The sequence below is a fragment of the Podarcis cretensis genome (genome assembly GCF_951804945.1).
Source record: "Podarcis cretensis genome assembly, chromosome: 14".
In the NCBI taxonomy this organism is placed as follows: Eukaryota; Metazoa; Chordata; class Lepidosauria; order Squamata; family Lacertidae; genus Podarcis; species Podarcis cretensis.
In genome coordinates this window covers 2,593,756-2,609,653 of record NC_137183.1, presented here as the reverse complement: position 1 = coordinate 2,609,653, position 15,898 = coordinate 2,593,756, and the positions used below count along the sequence as shown (strand labels likewise).

The 15,898-nt window shown below is 47.8% G+C and overlaps 1 protein-coding gene across 7 annotated transcripts in view; it reads right to left on the bottom strand.

Moving 5' to 3' along the window:
• Window positions 1–15,898, bottom strand: part of TJP1 (tight junction protein 1) — a 344,676-nt gene that overhangs the window by 279,724 nt on the left and 49,054 nt on the right. The window contains exon 1 of one of the 7 annotated variants that reach the window (XM_079953115.1): window positions 742–969. The exons of 5 other annotated variants lie outside the window; for them this stretch is intronic. In XM_079953115.1, coding sequence (XP_079809241.1) covers window positions 742–911 — 170 coding nt within the window. In that variant the 5' untranslated portion in view covers window positions 912–969. Of the gene's footprint in view, window positions 1–741; window positions 970–15,898 lie in introns of those variants that run through there. One more of the 7 variants, XM_079953120.1, reaches the window with a different exon arrangement.

Below are 15,898 nucleotides of genomic sequence, written 5' to 3'. Positions count from 1 at the left end.
CCTCCAGTAACTATCATAAACACCAATTATTTGGCAAGGATAAGACACACTTTATTCATCCAGGGTTTTATAAAAAATCAAAATGCTGTTACCAAGCAGATCAAAGACTATGTTCCATGTTCTGAAATCCATAAAGGCCCTCCCTTATCACTCCCCCTCTGAATCTCTCTGGAAGAGCATCCCTGATCTCAGAGCAAATTTAACCAACATCCTCAGTTAAAAAAGAAATAGATTGGGACCTTGATAGTGCAAAGCATGACACTTTTGAACTCTAAAACAGCTTCCAATTGGTTATGGCAACGAAGCCTCTCTTCCTCCACCCCCACCCCCACCCCCACCCCCACCCCGCGCACACACACACACACACACACACACACTGGCCGGCTTTTGCGAAAAGAAAAGAAAAAAGAAAACTACTAAGCACAGCACCAAGGTCTGACTCTGCGGGGAAGGGGGGCTGTTTTGCCGCAAATAATTCATGGACACCCCCCCCCGGTGCGCTGGTGTCTTTCCAGCATCCAGATGACAGAGAGGGAGGATTTCACTGCAAAGAAAGCGGGCGATTCTGCCGATTTGCCACGGCTGGCATTTGAATTAATGCAGCACCACTGCTGGCCCCGCGGAGCCGAGCTGCGTGGCCGTGGAAGAGCTTCCCTGGCCCGGGGGGCGCGCGTGGGCAGGCGCCCCATCCCGGCCGGCGCGGCGCCCCGAACCCGCAGCGCGGCGCCCGCTGCTACTCACCAGAGCTTCCTCTTTAAGGGCATGAGGCTGCCCCGGTTGGAGGCGGTCACCCCGATGGCCATCTGCAAGACAGTCAGGTATTTCTGATACTTCATTTTGCCGTCGCCCCCCCGGTCCCTGCTGCGTCCCCGCCGCCGCCGCCACCGACAGAGTCTCTCCAGCCGCTGCATGCAATCATCAAATTTTTATTTCCAGGCATCTGCCGTCCCTGCGTCGCGCTTCTTCCCTCCTTCGCCTCCTCCTCCTCCTCCTCCTGCTCCTGCTCCTGCCGCGCTCCCGCGCTCCCTCGCGCCGGGCAGCCCCCCCCCCGCCCCCGCCCCCGCCCCCGCCTCCTCCTGCAGCTCCCTCGCCTCCCCGCTCGCGCGCGCCTCTTCCTTTCTCCTCCTCCTGCTCCTGCCTCGCTCGCTCGCTCGCTCTTCCTTTCTCTCTCTCTCTCGCTCTCCCTCAGCTCACAGGAGCTCCTCTTTCTCCTCCTCCTCCTCGCCCCTTCACTCTTGCCCACCTTTACGATCCCTGCTCCTGTTCCGCCCCCCCCCCCTCCGGGTTCATTCACACGTGCGTACCTATCGCGTCATGATTAGCCCGATTGCACGTTGGAATGGGCCAACCCAGCTACAACACACACACACAAACTCAAAGAAAGGAAGAAAATATTGGTGTGGTCTCCAGTGCAACGCTTTTGGATCATTTAAGGGGCAGAAGTGCTGATTCACACACATAGGCACATCAATGCCTTCATAAGGTGGTTTAGTAATGGTTTTGCATGTGAACAGGCCATGGGAGTGCATTCTCTCTCTCTCTCTCTCTCTCTCTCTCTCACACACACACACACACACGTGCAAGTACAAAGAGGGAGATGACATTAATATCTCCTCCTGTGTGATGCTTTGGAGCTTTTTGGGTGCCAGCAGTGGAAAGGCTGATTCACACATGCAATGCTCCATAATTGCACCACATACAATGAACACCATTTCAAAGAAGTAGGTTGGAGTTCAAAGAGGCTTGCTTGTTCTTGAATAAGTTTAAAGTTGCAAAATGAGGGATTATTTGCATTTGTGAACAGGCCACTCACATGGTCATCAATCCATCGTTGTGATTATTTGCACATGTGAATGGGCCCTCTCAGATTCACCACCATCAACACTAAACTTTTATATCACTGAATGGCAACACAATGCGTTGAGGCATTTCAGCAATAACATATTGAAGGGGCTCCTTACACATCTGCAGGGCAATCCTAGGCACGGTTATTCAGAAGTACAGTGGTACCTCGAGTTAAGATCTTAATTCGTTCTGGAGGTCTGTTCTTAATCTGAAACTGTTCTTAACCTGAAGCACCACTTTAGCTAATGGGGCCTCCTGCTGCCGCCGCACGATTTCTGTTCTCAACCTGAAGCAAAGTTCTTAACCCGAGGTACTATTTCTGGGTTAGCAGAGTCTGTAACCTGAAGCGTCTGTAACCTGAAGCGTCTGTAACCCAAGGCACCACTACTGTGTGGGTGTGTTTAAAGTATGGTTGTAGATGAATGAATCAGTGGCCCCTAACCCTGAGGGCCATGCTCCACCTCCATTACTGAATACCAGTTACTGGGAACTGCAGGAGGGGCGAGTGCTCTTGTTCTTAGGTCCTGCTTGCAGGTTTCCTATGGGCACCTAGGTGGACCCTGCGAGTACAGAACACGCCACTGGTCTTGTCCAGCAGGCTCTTCTTACGTTCTTACATCTGTGTGTTGATGTGGGAAAAGCCCCTCTTAGAGGCATGGAATCATAGAACTGTAGAGTTGGAAGGGACTCCAAGGGTCATCCAGTCCAGCCCCCGGCAATGCAGGAATCTCAGCTGAAACATCCATGACAAATGACCATCCAATCTCTGTTTTAAAAACCTCCAAGGAAGGAGAGTCCACCCCCCTCCTGCGGGAGACCGTTCCACTGCAGAACAGCTCTAATCGTCAAAAAGTTTTTCTGAATGTTTAGTGAGAATCTCCTTTCTTGTAACTTGAAGCCATTGGTTCGAGTTCTCCCTTCCAGAGCAGGAGAAAACAAGCTTGTTCCCTCTTCCCTGTGACAGCCCTTGAGATATTTGCAGGTGGCTATCATATCTCCTCACAGTCTCCTCTTTTCCAGCTCCTTCAAGCTGTCCTCATAAGGCTTAGTTTGCAGACCCTTGATCACTTTGGTCTCCCTCCTCGAATTCTGTGCCCAGAATTGGACACAGTATTCCAGGTGTGGTCTGACTAAGGCAGAAGAGAGTGGGACTGTGACTTCCCTTGATCTTGATGCAGCCTAGAATAGCATTAGCCCCCCCCCCCCCCGCTGCATCACACTGCATCAACTTGTGGTCCACCAAGACCCCTAGATCCTTTTCACATGTACTGCTAGTAAGCCAGGTGTCCTCCATCCATCCTATATTTTTGCAGCTGGTTCTTCCTGCCTAAGTGCAGGACCTTACATTTGTCCCTATTGAAATTCATTTTGTTAGCTTGCGCCCAGTTCTCCAATCAGTTAAGGACATTTTGAATCCTGATTCTGTCTTCTGTGGCATTAGCTGCTCCTCCAAGTGCGATGTCATCTGCAAATTTGATGAGCATCTCCTCAATTCCTTCATCCAAATCATTTATAAAGACGTTGAACAACAACGGACCCAGGACGCAACCCTGCAGCACCCCACTTGTCACTTTTTTCCAGGATGATGAGGAACCATTTTTGGGTTTGGTCAGTCAACCAGCTACAAATCCACCTAAATCTACCTTGTTCATCCCACATTTTTCAGTTTCCTTGCGAGAATATCATGGGGGACTTTGTCAAAAGCCTTACTGATCCATGAAGTTTGTAATTCCAGCAAAAAATAAATCAGATTGGTCTGGCATGACTTGTTTTTCAGAAACACAGGCTTAGTCTTAGTAATCACAGCATCCTTTTCTAAGTGCTCACAAACCGACGGTTGAATTATCTGTTCTAGGACCTTTGCTGGTATTGATGTGAAGCTCACCGGTCTGTAGTTACCTGGGTCTTCTTTTCCCCCCTTTTTGAAGATGGAGACAACATTTGCCTGTCTGTAGGGACCTCACCTGTTTCTTCCCAGGTAATTAAGGCTGTGGTCTTAGTGGTTCTTTGTACATGTAAATGAGCAGATACAGGTAAACCACTACAGAGAGACAGACAGAGAGAGAGAGAGAGAGAGAGCACACTTTTGTATCGGCTCCCATCACCTCCAACACAACTGGGGACTTGTTCAGACATTTTAGCTGCGGATCACTAATACATGCTCATTGTTCAATTAGAGCATCACCAATGCATGACAAGCATGGGCCACTGTTGCAGACGCAGACCCTGGTGGAATTTTCCTATTGTGTCCAGTGCTATTTAACACAGTTGCCAGTCAAAGAGTGTGCAATAAGCAGGTGAAAGTCATATACAGTGGTACCTCAGGTTAAGTACTTAATTTGTTCCGGAGGTCCGTTCTTAACCTGAAACTGTTCTTAACCTGAAGCACCACTTTAGCTAATGGGGCCTCCTGCTGCTGCCGCGCTGCCGCTGCACGATTTCTGTTCCCATCCTGAAGCAAAGTTCTTAACCTGAAGCACTATTTCTGGGTTAGCGGAGTCTGTAACCTGACATGTCTGTAATCCGAGGTACCACTGTATGTGGGAACCATCTCAGAGCCTGGAGCAAGTTATGTGAGACTATCATGAGACCTCAAGGACAATATCCTAATATTTATAAATAAAACAAATCTTTTTTAAAATGTTACTAGCAACACCAATAATAATAACCCCAACTGGAATGTGCCTGAAACAACCAACATTTGTATTACATATGTATGTTTATTTTTTGTTTGCATTCAGTTTTGTTGTTTTTCTTTTCTTTTCTTTTCTTTTCTGTGTTTCTTTTTTCTTTCTATCTTTTGTTATTGTTGTGTTAGTGAACTGTATGCTCTTGTTTAAATAAACAAAAATATATAAAAAATAGGAGAAGAGATTCCAAGGGATTCTGTGCTCAAATTACAGGGAAATTGAGGAGGAGGCAGCTTGATTTTGTTAACAGTCCAGAGGTGAGGTTTATGGATTTTACTAAAGGTTCCTATATCTATATACATATCTACACACATCCAAACACACATGTACTCATACACATCAACTCATGAAGGGTTCTTCAAACACCCCAACCCCTAATTCAAGAATGGTTCCTGTTCAGAGAAACTCCCTTTCAAAAAATTATTCTTGTCCTCTTGTTTCCCTCCATAACTCAAACTTGTCTCCTGCATTGCTTTTGCATTTGTAGCATCTCCTTCTGCCCTCCAAAACCAATTGCTGACATAGGCTGTGTACACACCATATATTTAAAGCACATTTAAGACACACAACTCCCAAAGAATCATGGGGACTGTAATTTAGCCCCACAGAGCTACAATTCCTAACACCCTCCATAAACTACAGTTCCCAATATTCCGTGGGGGTGCTCTAAATCTATGGTGTGTACACAGGACCCCCCACAAACATACAGAGTACAATCCTATGCATGTTTAGTCAGATTAAAATCACAGATCACCTTCTTGCTTCTGAAAATGTTTTCTTAATTGTCTGCATAAGTCTAGGGCTGCCATCCATCCCTAAAAAAACATGGTTGTCCTTTTTTGGAGAAAAGTGACCCTGTCCTGTTTAGACTTCAAACAGGATGCCTTTTTTCATGTATTCGAGTTCCTCCTCCTGCTGCTGCTGCTGCTGCTTTTCAAAACTGTGTGGGCAGAGGGTGGGTCTGGTGGAGGAGGACAGCAAGAGCCTGAGCGGGTGTGTGGGTGTGTGACTCAGGTTCAATCTTCATTCGGCCATGAAAGTCTTAATGAATAACCTTAGGCCAGTCGCTATAGCTCTCAGCCTAACCATTTTCATAGGGTTGTTGTATGGATAAATTGTGGGAGAGGACCACATACTTTAAGGTCCTTAGAGAAAAGGGGGTATAAAAATGCAATAATACAGTCTAACATACGCCCCACACATCTGTACATGGATAGCAGGAGCTCTAGGCATAAATTTAGGGCTGAGGCGGAATATCAAAGAGTGTCCCGCTCCCCAAGTCAAAGTATATAACACCCAAGACTGGCCAAGTGATTTTTGTCACCTGAAACTGAGGCCACATTCACAACATACACTTAAAGCACTATGATATCACTTTAAACAGCCTTGGCTTCCCACAAATAGGTCTGGGAATAATAGTGTGTTAAGGGAGCTGAGAGTTCCTAGGAGACCCCCCCCCCCATTCCACTCCCAGAGCCACAGTAACCAGAGTTCCCTGGGAAGAGGGATTGATCATTCTGTACAGCATGAGACTCTTGGTCTCAGGGCTGTGGGTTCCAGCCCCATGTTGGGCGAAAGATTCCTGCATTGCCGGGGGCTGGACTAGATTTCCCCAGGGTCCCTTCCAACTCTGTCATTCTATGATCTATGATTCTGCAACCTGTAGCTCTGGGAGGGGAACGGGAATCTCCAGACCCCTCTCAGCACCCTTAACAAACTATAGCTCCCAGGATTCTTTGGAGGAAGCCATGACTGTATAAGGTGGCACCGCAGGGCGTTTCATGTATCGTGTGAATGTGGCCAGAAAATCTCACCCTGGAGTAGAACTTAGTAAAAATAACCCGCTGCTTGCTGCTCTTTCATTAAGCCCCAAATTGGCTGCCTTATGCAGCCGCCTGACTCTGCCTCAGGCCAGCCGTGTTTTCATGCAGGCATTTAACTCTTACCTTCAACTGCACTGCCCATCCACACAACCCACACACACTGTTCAGAAACAAAGCTCTCCTCTCACTGCCCCCCCCGGTGGTCACATGAAGGCTACCCAAGGGCTGCTTGTTTTCTACACACACCTTTCCCCACAGATCTCAGCATGACCTTGGTCTGAACCTTACACACGCAGGTCCTTTCAGGAGAGTCCCTTCCAGCAGCCTTCTCCTATGTGCCCAGGATTTCTCTCTCCTCTGCTCTCTGAAGCACGCAGGCACACAGAGACACACACGGCTCTGCCATTGCTTCCCTAGGAGCTGGTCCTCCGTGTGTCCTCTTCTTGCCCTGCGCCTGCCTGGAGCTCCTCCAGCTCTGCTCCCCACCCCCACCCCAGCCACCCTCCCTCTAACTTTCCAAGTCCCCACTACCCTTACAGCTGCTGCCCCCTCCCCCATTACCTGGGACCTGTGCTCCTTTGCCCCCGCTCAGCAGGGGGCTGCTGGGCTCTTCCCTTGGCCCCGTCCCATGAGGCTGGGGCTCTCCTGCTGCTGCTGCTGCTGCTGCTGCTAGCGAAGAGCCATGCTGCAGCTCTGTCCCACAGCCGTGCCAGGAACCAGAGGGAGCAGCTACCTTTGCCACTGCCATCCTTTGAGGCCTGGCGCTGCCCTTTCCCCTCTGGGTCTCTGTCCTCAGCACTCCAAATCTCATTAGCGCTGAGAATAGCCCCATATTATTGTAATCCTTCCACTGCCACTACGATCACCTGTGCTTTGCAGCTATAACCTGAATATGGAACCAAACAACACTTCGGCGTATGTAGCTCTCCCAGCTACGTGAACGGGTCTCTGCCATGGGTGGCTACTTTTAAAATTCATTTGCTGTTGTCGTCATTATACATTGCCTTGACACATATGTGTGGGAGGCATTTCATAAATAACAAATCATAATCATCTGTCTGTCAATCTATTCCTTTTATTATGGTTAGTGACCAGTACTCAAAGCAAGGAGCTGTGTGGAAGTGTATAAAATGTTACTGAACAAAGCAAAACAGAGAACCATAGTGCAAAATTGTAAGTTTGTTACCATTAGTTCCCAGCGAGTTTTACATGTGGAACCTCAGTATTTAGCCACCCTTGAAGAGGTGGGTGAGTTCTGATCTGAGTGAAAAGGCTTCTTCTTTTCTGAAGATTCACTGCTTCAGAAAAAAAGGTTAAAACTAGCCCATGAAAGCTTCCCTTTTAAGCTGCAAAGGGGTGCACTCTGCTGAACTCACAAATGTGAAGAAGGGAAGCTAATATCTAATAAATATCTCCTCTCCTAGCGTCTATACACATCCCTAGTGTGTCAGCCACCTCCTGGGATTGTTCTGGCTATGGATTTCCTGCACTGAGCAGGGTGTTAGGCTATATGGTCTCCCAAAACTCCACCAACTACAGTATATGATTCAATGTGTTCAGTTATTTTCTGTCCACACCAAGCTCTTGGTGTGTGGCTGCTGTCGCATGATGACAGCTCCTAGGAGCCACAGGGGAGAGCTGAGTGCAGGGAAGGAACCAAAGGTAGAAAACTACCCCGGAAGGAGCAGGACGTGTCCCCCACCCTTCCCCTAACACTCCATACACCCCAGGAAAGGCTTCAATGGGCCGGCTAAAACAGGGGAGGGGAGCTGATGGGTCTCAAACCCTCAGTGAGTTAGGGGCTTCCCCTGCATGTGAAGACAGGCTCCAGCAGTTTGAGTCGACCAGACCAATGGTGGGCCCAATGGTCAGGAAGGCAGTTTCTGAACGTGCTGTAGAGGGAAGTGAGGGGCAGATGCGGCTTGTCAACCTGGGAAGGGAGCTCTTTGAGGAGGAGGAGAAAAACTCTGATCCTGAACTTCCGCTGCCTTGCAGGATATCTTCGGAAGAAGAAAAAGCTAAGGAGTAAATCCTATACAAATCTGGAGTGGAGTCCCTAAGATGTTTGGATGGCGGCTTGAACACCTCCTTCCAGCAACTCCTGCAGCCAAGCGTTTGCCCAATGTCTTGCCCTGCTTTAGACTCCATCAGTGAGGCCAAGAGGAGGCCAAGAGGAGGCCAAGAGGTCCTGTCATTTGGGCAGCCCAGGACATCCATATATGCTGCCCAGGCTTGTGCCCCAGGGAGATCACTTTGGTGCTACAAAGCAGTGATTCAGCTTCACCCCTGGAGGCACACTCCATTGTCTCTTCAGACTGACGGATACCAACAACAATATTGTTTGTATCAACAATATTGCATACTGAATTCTAATGGAAAGGTGATTCACACCCCATGACGGCATATACTAATTCGGGGGAGAGTGCTATTGTTTATACAAATGAAAGGACACAACACAACACACACACAGAGAGAGGGGGGGTATTGGCAAGGTTTGCAGGAGTGCAAGAAGAAAACAAAAAGGTTTGGAGTGGGAATCCTTCAAAAACTACCCCATGAGAGCTGGGTGTGCTCAGCGGTCATGGAATGGCAAGAGATGGAAAACTGAAGGGAGGGAGAATGGAAGGAATCTTCCACACAGCAACATTTTGTTGTAGATTTTACTAGTTTTCTATAATACCTAGAGTGTGGTTTTTGATGCCATTTGAACACAGAGAAAAAAGAACCACTTCCAAATCCTATTTGCAGGTCACTGATAGGTCAGATTCTGGTTTTGCATGCTTGATTCATCTTGAAAAACCTTGTAAATTGTACGGAAAAGCACTTCCATTAAAAACAGTAGACTGTTAAGAGTCCCACAGTTAATCAGATTAAAGTTACAATGAACATTAATGTAATAGGATTTGTTATAATCAGGAGCAAGAGAGGAATTGCCTTAATATTAGCAAAAGATGGCTGAGGGTATGATCTCTTGGAAACTCCTAGGGAGGAACAAGAGATGAACAAGAGCCATGCTGTTCTTACTACATGAAGCACAAACTATTTTTTTAAAAAAACATTTGGCGCATTTATTTATTTATTATTTTTGGATCAGTGGACACATTTGCAATTTTGAGAAAGAGTCATGGGAGCCTTTAGCAAGACTGCTCCCACAGGCCATAGCACAAAACCAAAAAATGGTTGCCATACCTAATAGAAGAAAAAGAGGCAATGCCACAGAATGGACTGGTTTTGCCCCCCTCCCCTGCCCCACCATCAATGTGGGGAGAAGCCTCAACATCAGCCACTACCTACTCACAGAAGGAAGTTCTTCCCTGTTCGGAACAGATAGGAGGCTGCGTGTCCAATCCTGGCATCCAATTAAATGCAGAGATTTTTAAGGTGGCATAGATAAAGGAGTAGTGTTTGAGTATATAGTTCTGCAGAGTGGAGAAAAGTCAGGAGGTTAAAATCTCTCCTGCAGCCCCAGCTAGGCAGAGGGCGCCCCCCACCCCTGAAATCAATGGGCTTGCATAGGAGCAAGCTGTTACTTAACCGTTGTGATGAGCCAGTTCTTTTCATTGTAAAAATATTTTTTAGTATTTGTATTTGTTTCCTTTCTTTAAAATATTTATATCCTGCTTTTCCAGTTAATATGCCAGACAATTATGTATATTACAATCAGCACAATTTTCAAACACCTTAAAATAAATGATGCCTGATCCTCCACTGCTCCTTGGAGTCTTCCTATGTTGAGCCCACTCCTCCGTCTCTCCCTTCCCCACAGTACTGCATCTAGGTCCTTTGGCAAGGCTCCCTCTGCAGCAGCCCCTCTCCTTCATAAATCCACCTCTTCCCTGCGGCAAGTCTGGAAGGCTCTCCTTAGTGGTCCCCCTGTATGGGGGGGATCAACTCCCTTGGCAGACATGCAGCTGTGGCAACCCATGATGCCAGCCTCTTTCTTTCCCCACTCCCAGATCCTTAGGACAACCCTATTTTCATCAGGGAAATGTTGGAGGGTATGGAGTTATGTGACCCCTGAGGGCAGCCCTCTATAGGGAAGTTTTAAAATGTTTAATATTTTATTATGTTCTTATATATTGTATGTTGGAAGCCACTCAGAGTGGCTGGGGCAACCTAGTCAGTTGGGCAGGGTATATATTATATTATTATTATTATTATTATTATTATTATTATTATTATTATTGACATTTCAATTTTCAATGGAGAAATGTTGGAGGGTATGCCTTCTCTCAGCAACATTTTACACAGACTGAGAAAACTCAGCAGACCATGTACCTGACAATGGCACAGGACTGGCTTACAGTGGACAGGTGGATTCTGGCCTGATGTGTCCATATTCCCTGGGGGTGCAAAGAACTGGTGCCTGACATTGTAGACTGCATGACACACAGCACAATCACATGATCTGAGTATGAATAAATGAGAAATATTATCTCATTGGTGGTTGTTTTGATTGGTTTTATTGATGACCTACCCATCTGTTTTGGTTTTTGGCATTTTACTTGGTATGTTATTGTTGGACACCTTGAGCAATATTTGGTGGAATGGCTGGGTACAAATTTAATGAATTGGTCAATCAATTAAAAATGCAAATCAAAAATTACAAAAGATATGTGAAGTATTTGCTGGTGCTCAATGAACCTTGTAAGGTTCTCAAAATGTTTTTTCTCCTGGAACAGAATTTAACTTCACTTTTTAACTTTTCTATTCTTTTTTCTCTTCTAATCCACACTACATACACTTAGCGCCTTTATACTCTTTCTGTCTCTCTGAATCTCATTAGCAAACTTTATTCTAGTAATCAGATTTTTAAAACTTTTGATCCCTGTTGGCATTTATTGGGGGCGGGGGAAAATCCAAACATTTATTTTCTACATTTTAATTTGGATGCTGTGTATATGTGTGTGAGAGTTGTGTGGGGTTTTATTAAGGAGACCTTGAAGTTTTCCATTAGCTCTTCACATTCTTGCCATTAAAGACAACATTTCTGTCTCCAGCCTTTCAGAACTTGGCTGCAATCCAGTGTATGGTTATGCATGCTTATTTCCTAGTGAAATCAATGGAACTTATGTGCATTCAGTTGTGTAGCAGATTGTAGCCTTTTGGATGCAACCACAGTGAGCCCGCTGAGGAGCGGAGGACAGAGACAGCACAGGGAATCATGCTTTGCTTATTTACAAGGCCAAAACAGGTCAATTCTCCAGCATTTCCCATTTAAAAGGTAGCAAGGCAAAGAGACACCTCAGAGAATTACTGTCAGCCAAAGCAGCCTATACTGGGCTAAAGCAGGGAAGGAGAATGACACACACACACACCAAGCCAACTGCCATGTGGGGGGAGTAGTGGGGGGTCTGCATACTGGCAGTGGTCAGGGCTAAAACATCCCATTCACAGACATGCTCACACGCATCAGAAATACCACACACAGTGGCATAGCACAGGTTGCAGGCACCCAAGGCAGGGCAAGGGCTTGTGCCCTCCCAGTAGACTAGGCAGCTGGTATGGAGGCGCGCAATGGGGGAGCACACATGGAGGGTGAACAGAGCCTGCCGCCCACAGGCTCCTCCCCCACTGCCTCCATCCACCTGCCAAGACAGTAGAAGCAAAACCCCTTTATTGATCTGTTTCCTGGAAGTGAGTTTTACAAACAAGCAGAGCATTAGAATCTGGGTGCAGCTGGTTTTTGAAAATATGATTCAATTTTCTTTAAAAGCAGAGGGGGACAGATAAAGAAGAGATCCTTTTCCCAGATGAGTCTGTGAATTATGAATGTGGATATAGTTTATAGGGGAACAGCAAAGAGAACTTAGAACTGAGCATGGATTTTTATGGCGGGGAGCAAATGCAGAGATGTCAAAATGGAGGATGAAAACAAAAATGTAGCCATAGCCAGCTGCTGCCAACTTGATTGCAGGTTTATCAGACTGGCAGCCAGGAAAGGAAGCAAGCAAACTGATTTATTCACCTATTGTTATTAGTTAATGCAACAGCCTACAATTTCTCTACAGCAGCAAATGTCTCTCTGCCAATCTTTTTTTAAAAAATAATAATCTGCAGCACTGGCATTCAAAAATGTTTTCAGTATTTGTGGCAGAAATAGTTTGGGCTTTACGTGCTTCAGAAACCACCTTCTTATGATCACATGTGATCTTGGTTAACAGACAGCCGTGCTGGATGACAGGGGTGCCAACTTGAATAAAATATTTGGGGGGCAAGTATGCCCCACCCCTCGTAACTGATCACATGACACAGCACACAGATATCATCTGAATGCCTGTAAACTTGGGAGCAGCCCCCTCAAATATTTCACTGGCAGGGCCAAAGGGACCTTGGCCCCTAGAAGTTAGCTCAAATGCTTGATGATAGCTTTTGGGGTGCTTGCCCAGTCGTCCTCACCAGACTTTCTGCCTGGATTGTGGCAGTGAACTTTTTAACCAAGGGTGATGATGAACTGCCAGCTCATCGGCTGGGTCCAGCCCCCAAACCTATTTAAATGACCTGCCAAGGACCTTCCGAGATTTTGCCACCACCAGCAGAATGATCTGCAGTAGGAATTGCACCAAGGCAGAGAGTTCGAAATCCTCCCACGCAGTCCAGTGCCAGGAGGGCAGAAGCTGTGGACATGTGTGTAATGGGATAAGGGGCTGCTTGTGCGTGAGCGCTAAGACTCTCACAGTTTTGTAGTTAGTTTTAAAACTCTCCCTCTCTGCGCAGCCATCAGTGCATGGCTGCCTTAATCGCTGGCAGAATCCGTCAGTGGGCGTTTCCTGAATTTCTTCCAGCATAAAAGTTCTTTGACAGAAAGTCTCCTCCTTGATTCCCTACGTGACAGCTTTCTGCGCAGAGTAGGCGTTCCAAGGGGAGGTCCTGAGCTCTCCCCACTGGTCTCGCTGGAAGCGTCTCTGAGCCTCACCTCCGTCTCCTTCGCCTCCCCTCCTGCTTCCGCGGAAGCTCTCCTTCTCCCACTGCTGGTTCCCTCCTCAACATCAGAGGGTCTCCCAGCATCCGAGAGCCTCTCCACCACCTTAAGCTCCTGTCAGAGCTGCCTCTAGGTCCCAGCTCACAGAGGACCAACGCTAGGCTGTCGTAATGTACAAAAGTCTTTATTGAAGTTCAATTTCCATTTCAAAGCCGCAGCGCGCAGCCCTACATCTTAAACCCTAGATTGGCGAAGTCCCGTCTGAGTCTCCTCCCCTCTGACACCAGTTTAAGATCCTAGCCCTGCTCCACCTTTTCCGCTGCTCTCTCCTCTTCTGGGTCCTCCTGCCCGCTGGGGCATTGCCCTTTCTGGACTCTTCCGACGCTGAGTCGCTTAGCTCCTCCCCCTGCCTCCTGCGGGCTTTAGGACCCAGTTCCCAATCCTCATTCTCTGCTGTCCCGCGCTCCTGTACATTTGAACTTGCCTCTCGCGCCAACCCAGTGACCTTTCTCCTAACCATTACACTACTTCGGTCTCTGCTTCCCTCTTCCGGGATACTGGCCGGATCTGACCTCCCCTCCGTTGTCCGACTTTCTGATGGAGGCGTGGTCAGCCCTGCCTCATCTTCTCTCCCTGGTGGGGAATGCACTGGCCCCGATCCTTGGGACTCTTCCCCCCCACTCTGCTCTGGTGGGGAAGCTGGTCCTGATTTCCAACTACTGCTCTGGGAGTCCCTGCTGCCCCCTTGCTCCTGGGGCGTTCCCCTTGGGAACCCCCTACCCCTGGCCACTGGCGCTCCCTTCTGTGAATCTTCCGATTCGCTGGAGAGGCTCATGGAATCCCTCGGTCCACTGTCCTCTTCTCCTACGCTCCCCTCGGATTCTTCCCCTTCGCTCTCCATCTCCTCTCTTCCCTGTGCCTTTGCTCCTGAGCCCCTGACAGCTCCGATGGCAGTTCCCTGACAATGTGTCTCCTTGGTTCTCCTTCCAGTCAGGAGGGGAGAGATCTTCCAGAAAAATGAGACTCCCAGACCAGTTAGGAAGGGTGTGGTTGACCCCCTGGCTCTGCTGTGCTATTTGAAGTACCTCAGGAGTGGGCTTGTCAAAAGTATTAAGCTGTGACACTTATGTAAGAACTAAATTAAGGAACAGAAGTGAAGTAACTCGAAATAAACTAAGCTAGTCTAGAAACCTGTAACATCTAACTGAAGAAGAGTAATAACTGAACATAAGCAACTGAGGTTTAAAAAAAGCTGTGTGTTTACTACTTCGTTTAGAGGCCTGTAAGAAAAGGTAAAGGGACCCCTGACCATTAAGTCCAGTCATGGATGACTCTGGGGTTGCAGTGCTCATCTCGCTTTACTGGCCAAGGGAGCTGCTGTTGGTCCGCAGACAGTTTTTCTGGGTCATGTGGCCAGCATGACTAAGCTGCTTCTGGCAAAACCAGAGCAGCACACAGAATAATAATAATAATAATAATAATAATAATAATAATAATAATAATAATAATAATAATTTATTATTTGTACCCCGCCCATCTGGCTGGGTTTCCCCAGCCACTCTGGGCAGCTTCCATAGAAACCAAAAATACACTAAAATATCACAGATTAAAAACTTCCCTGAACAGGGCTGCCTTAAGATGTCTTCTGAATGTCAGGTAGTTATTTATCGCTTTGACATCTGATGGGAGGGCGTTCCACAGGGCAGGCGCCACTACCGAGAAGGCCCTCTGCCTGGTTCCCTGTAGCTTTGCTTCTCGCAATGAGGGAGCCGCCAGAAGGCCCTCGGAGCTGGACCTCAGCGTCCGGGCAGAACGATGGGGGTGGAGACACTCCTTCAGGTATACTGGGCCGATGCCGTTTAGGGCTTTAAAGGTCAACACCAGCACTTTGAACTGTGCTCGGAAATGTACTGGGAGCCAATGTAGGTCTTTCAAGACCGGTGTTATGTGGTCTCGGCGGCTGCCCCCAGTCACCAGTCTAGCTGCCGCATTCTGGATTAGTTGTAGTTTCCGAGTCACCTTCAAAGGAAGCCCCACGTAGAGTGCATTGCAGTAGTCCAAGCGGGAGATAACTAGAGCATGCACCACTCTGGCGAGACAGTCCGCGGGCAGATAGGGTCTCAGTCTGCGTACCAGGTGGGGTTGGTAGACAGCTGCCCTGGATACAGAATTGACCTGCGCCTCCATGGACAACTGTGAGTCCAAAATGACTCCCAGGCTGCGCACCTGGTCCTTCAGGGGCACAGTTACCCTATTCAGGACCAGGGAGTCCTCCACACCAGCCCACCCCCTGTCCCCCAAAAACAGTACTTCTGGTCCTGAATAGGGTAACTGTGCCCCTGAAGGCCCAGGTGCGCACTCACACAGGACCTTCACCGCCTTCACTGGTTCTGATTTGAAAGAGAGGTAGAGCTGGGTATCATCTGCATATTGATGGACACCCAGTCCAAACCCCCTGATGATCTCTCCCAGCGGCTTCATATAGATGTTAAAAAGCATGGGGGAGAGGACGGAACCCTGAGGCACCCCACAAGTGAGGGCCCAGGGGTCTGAACACTCATCCCCCACCACCACTTTCTGAACATGGCCCAGGAGGAAGGAGCGAAACCACTGTATAA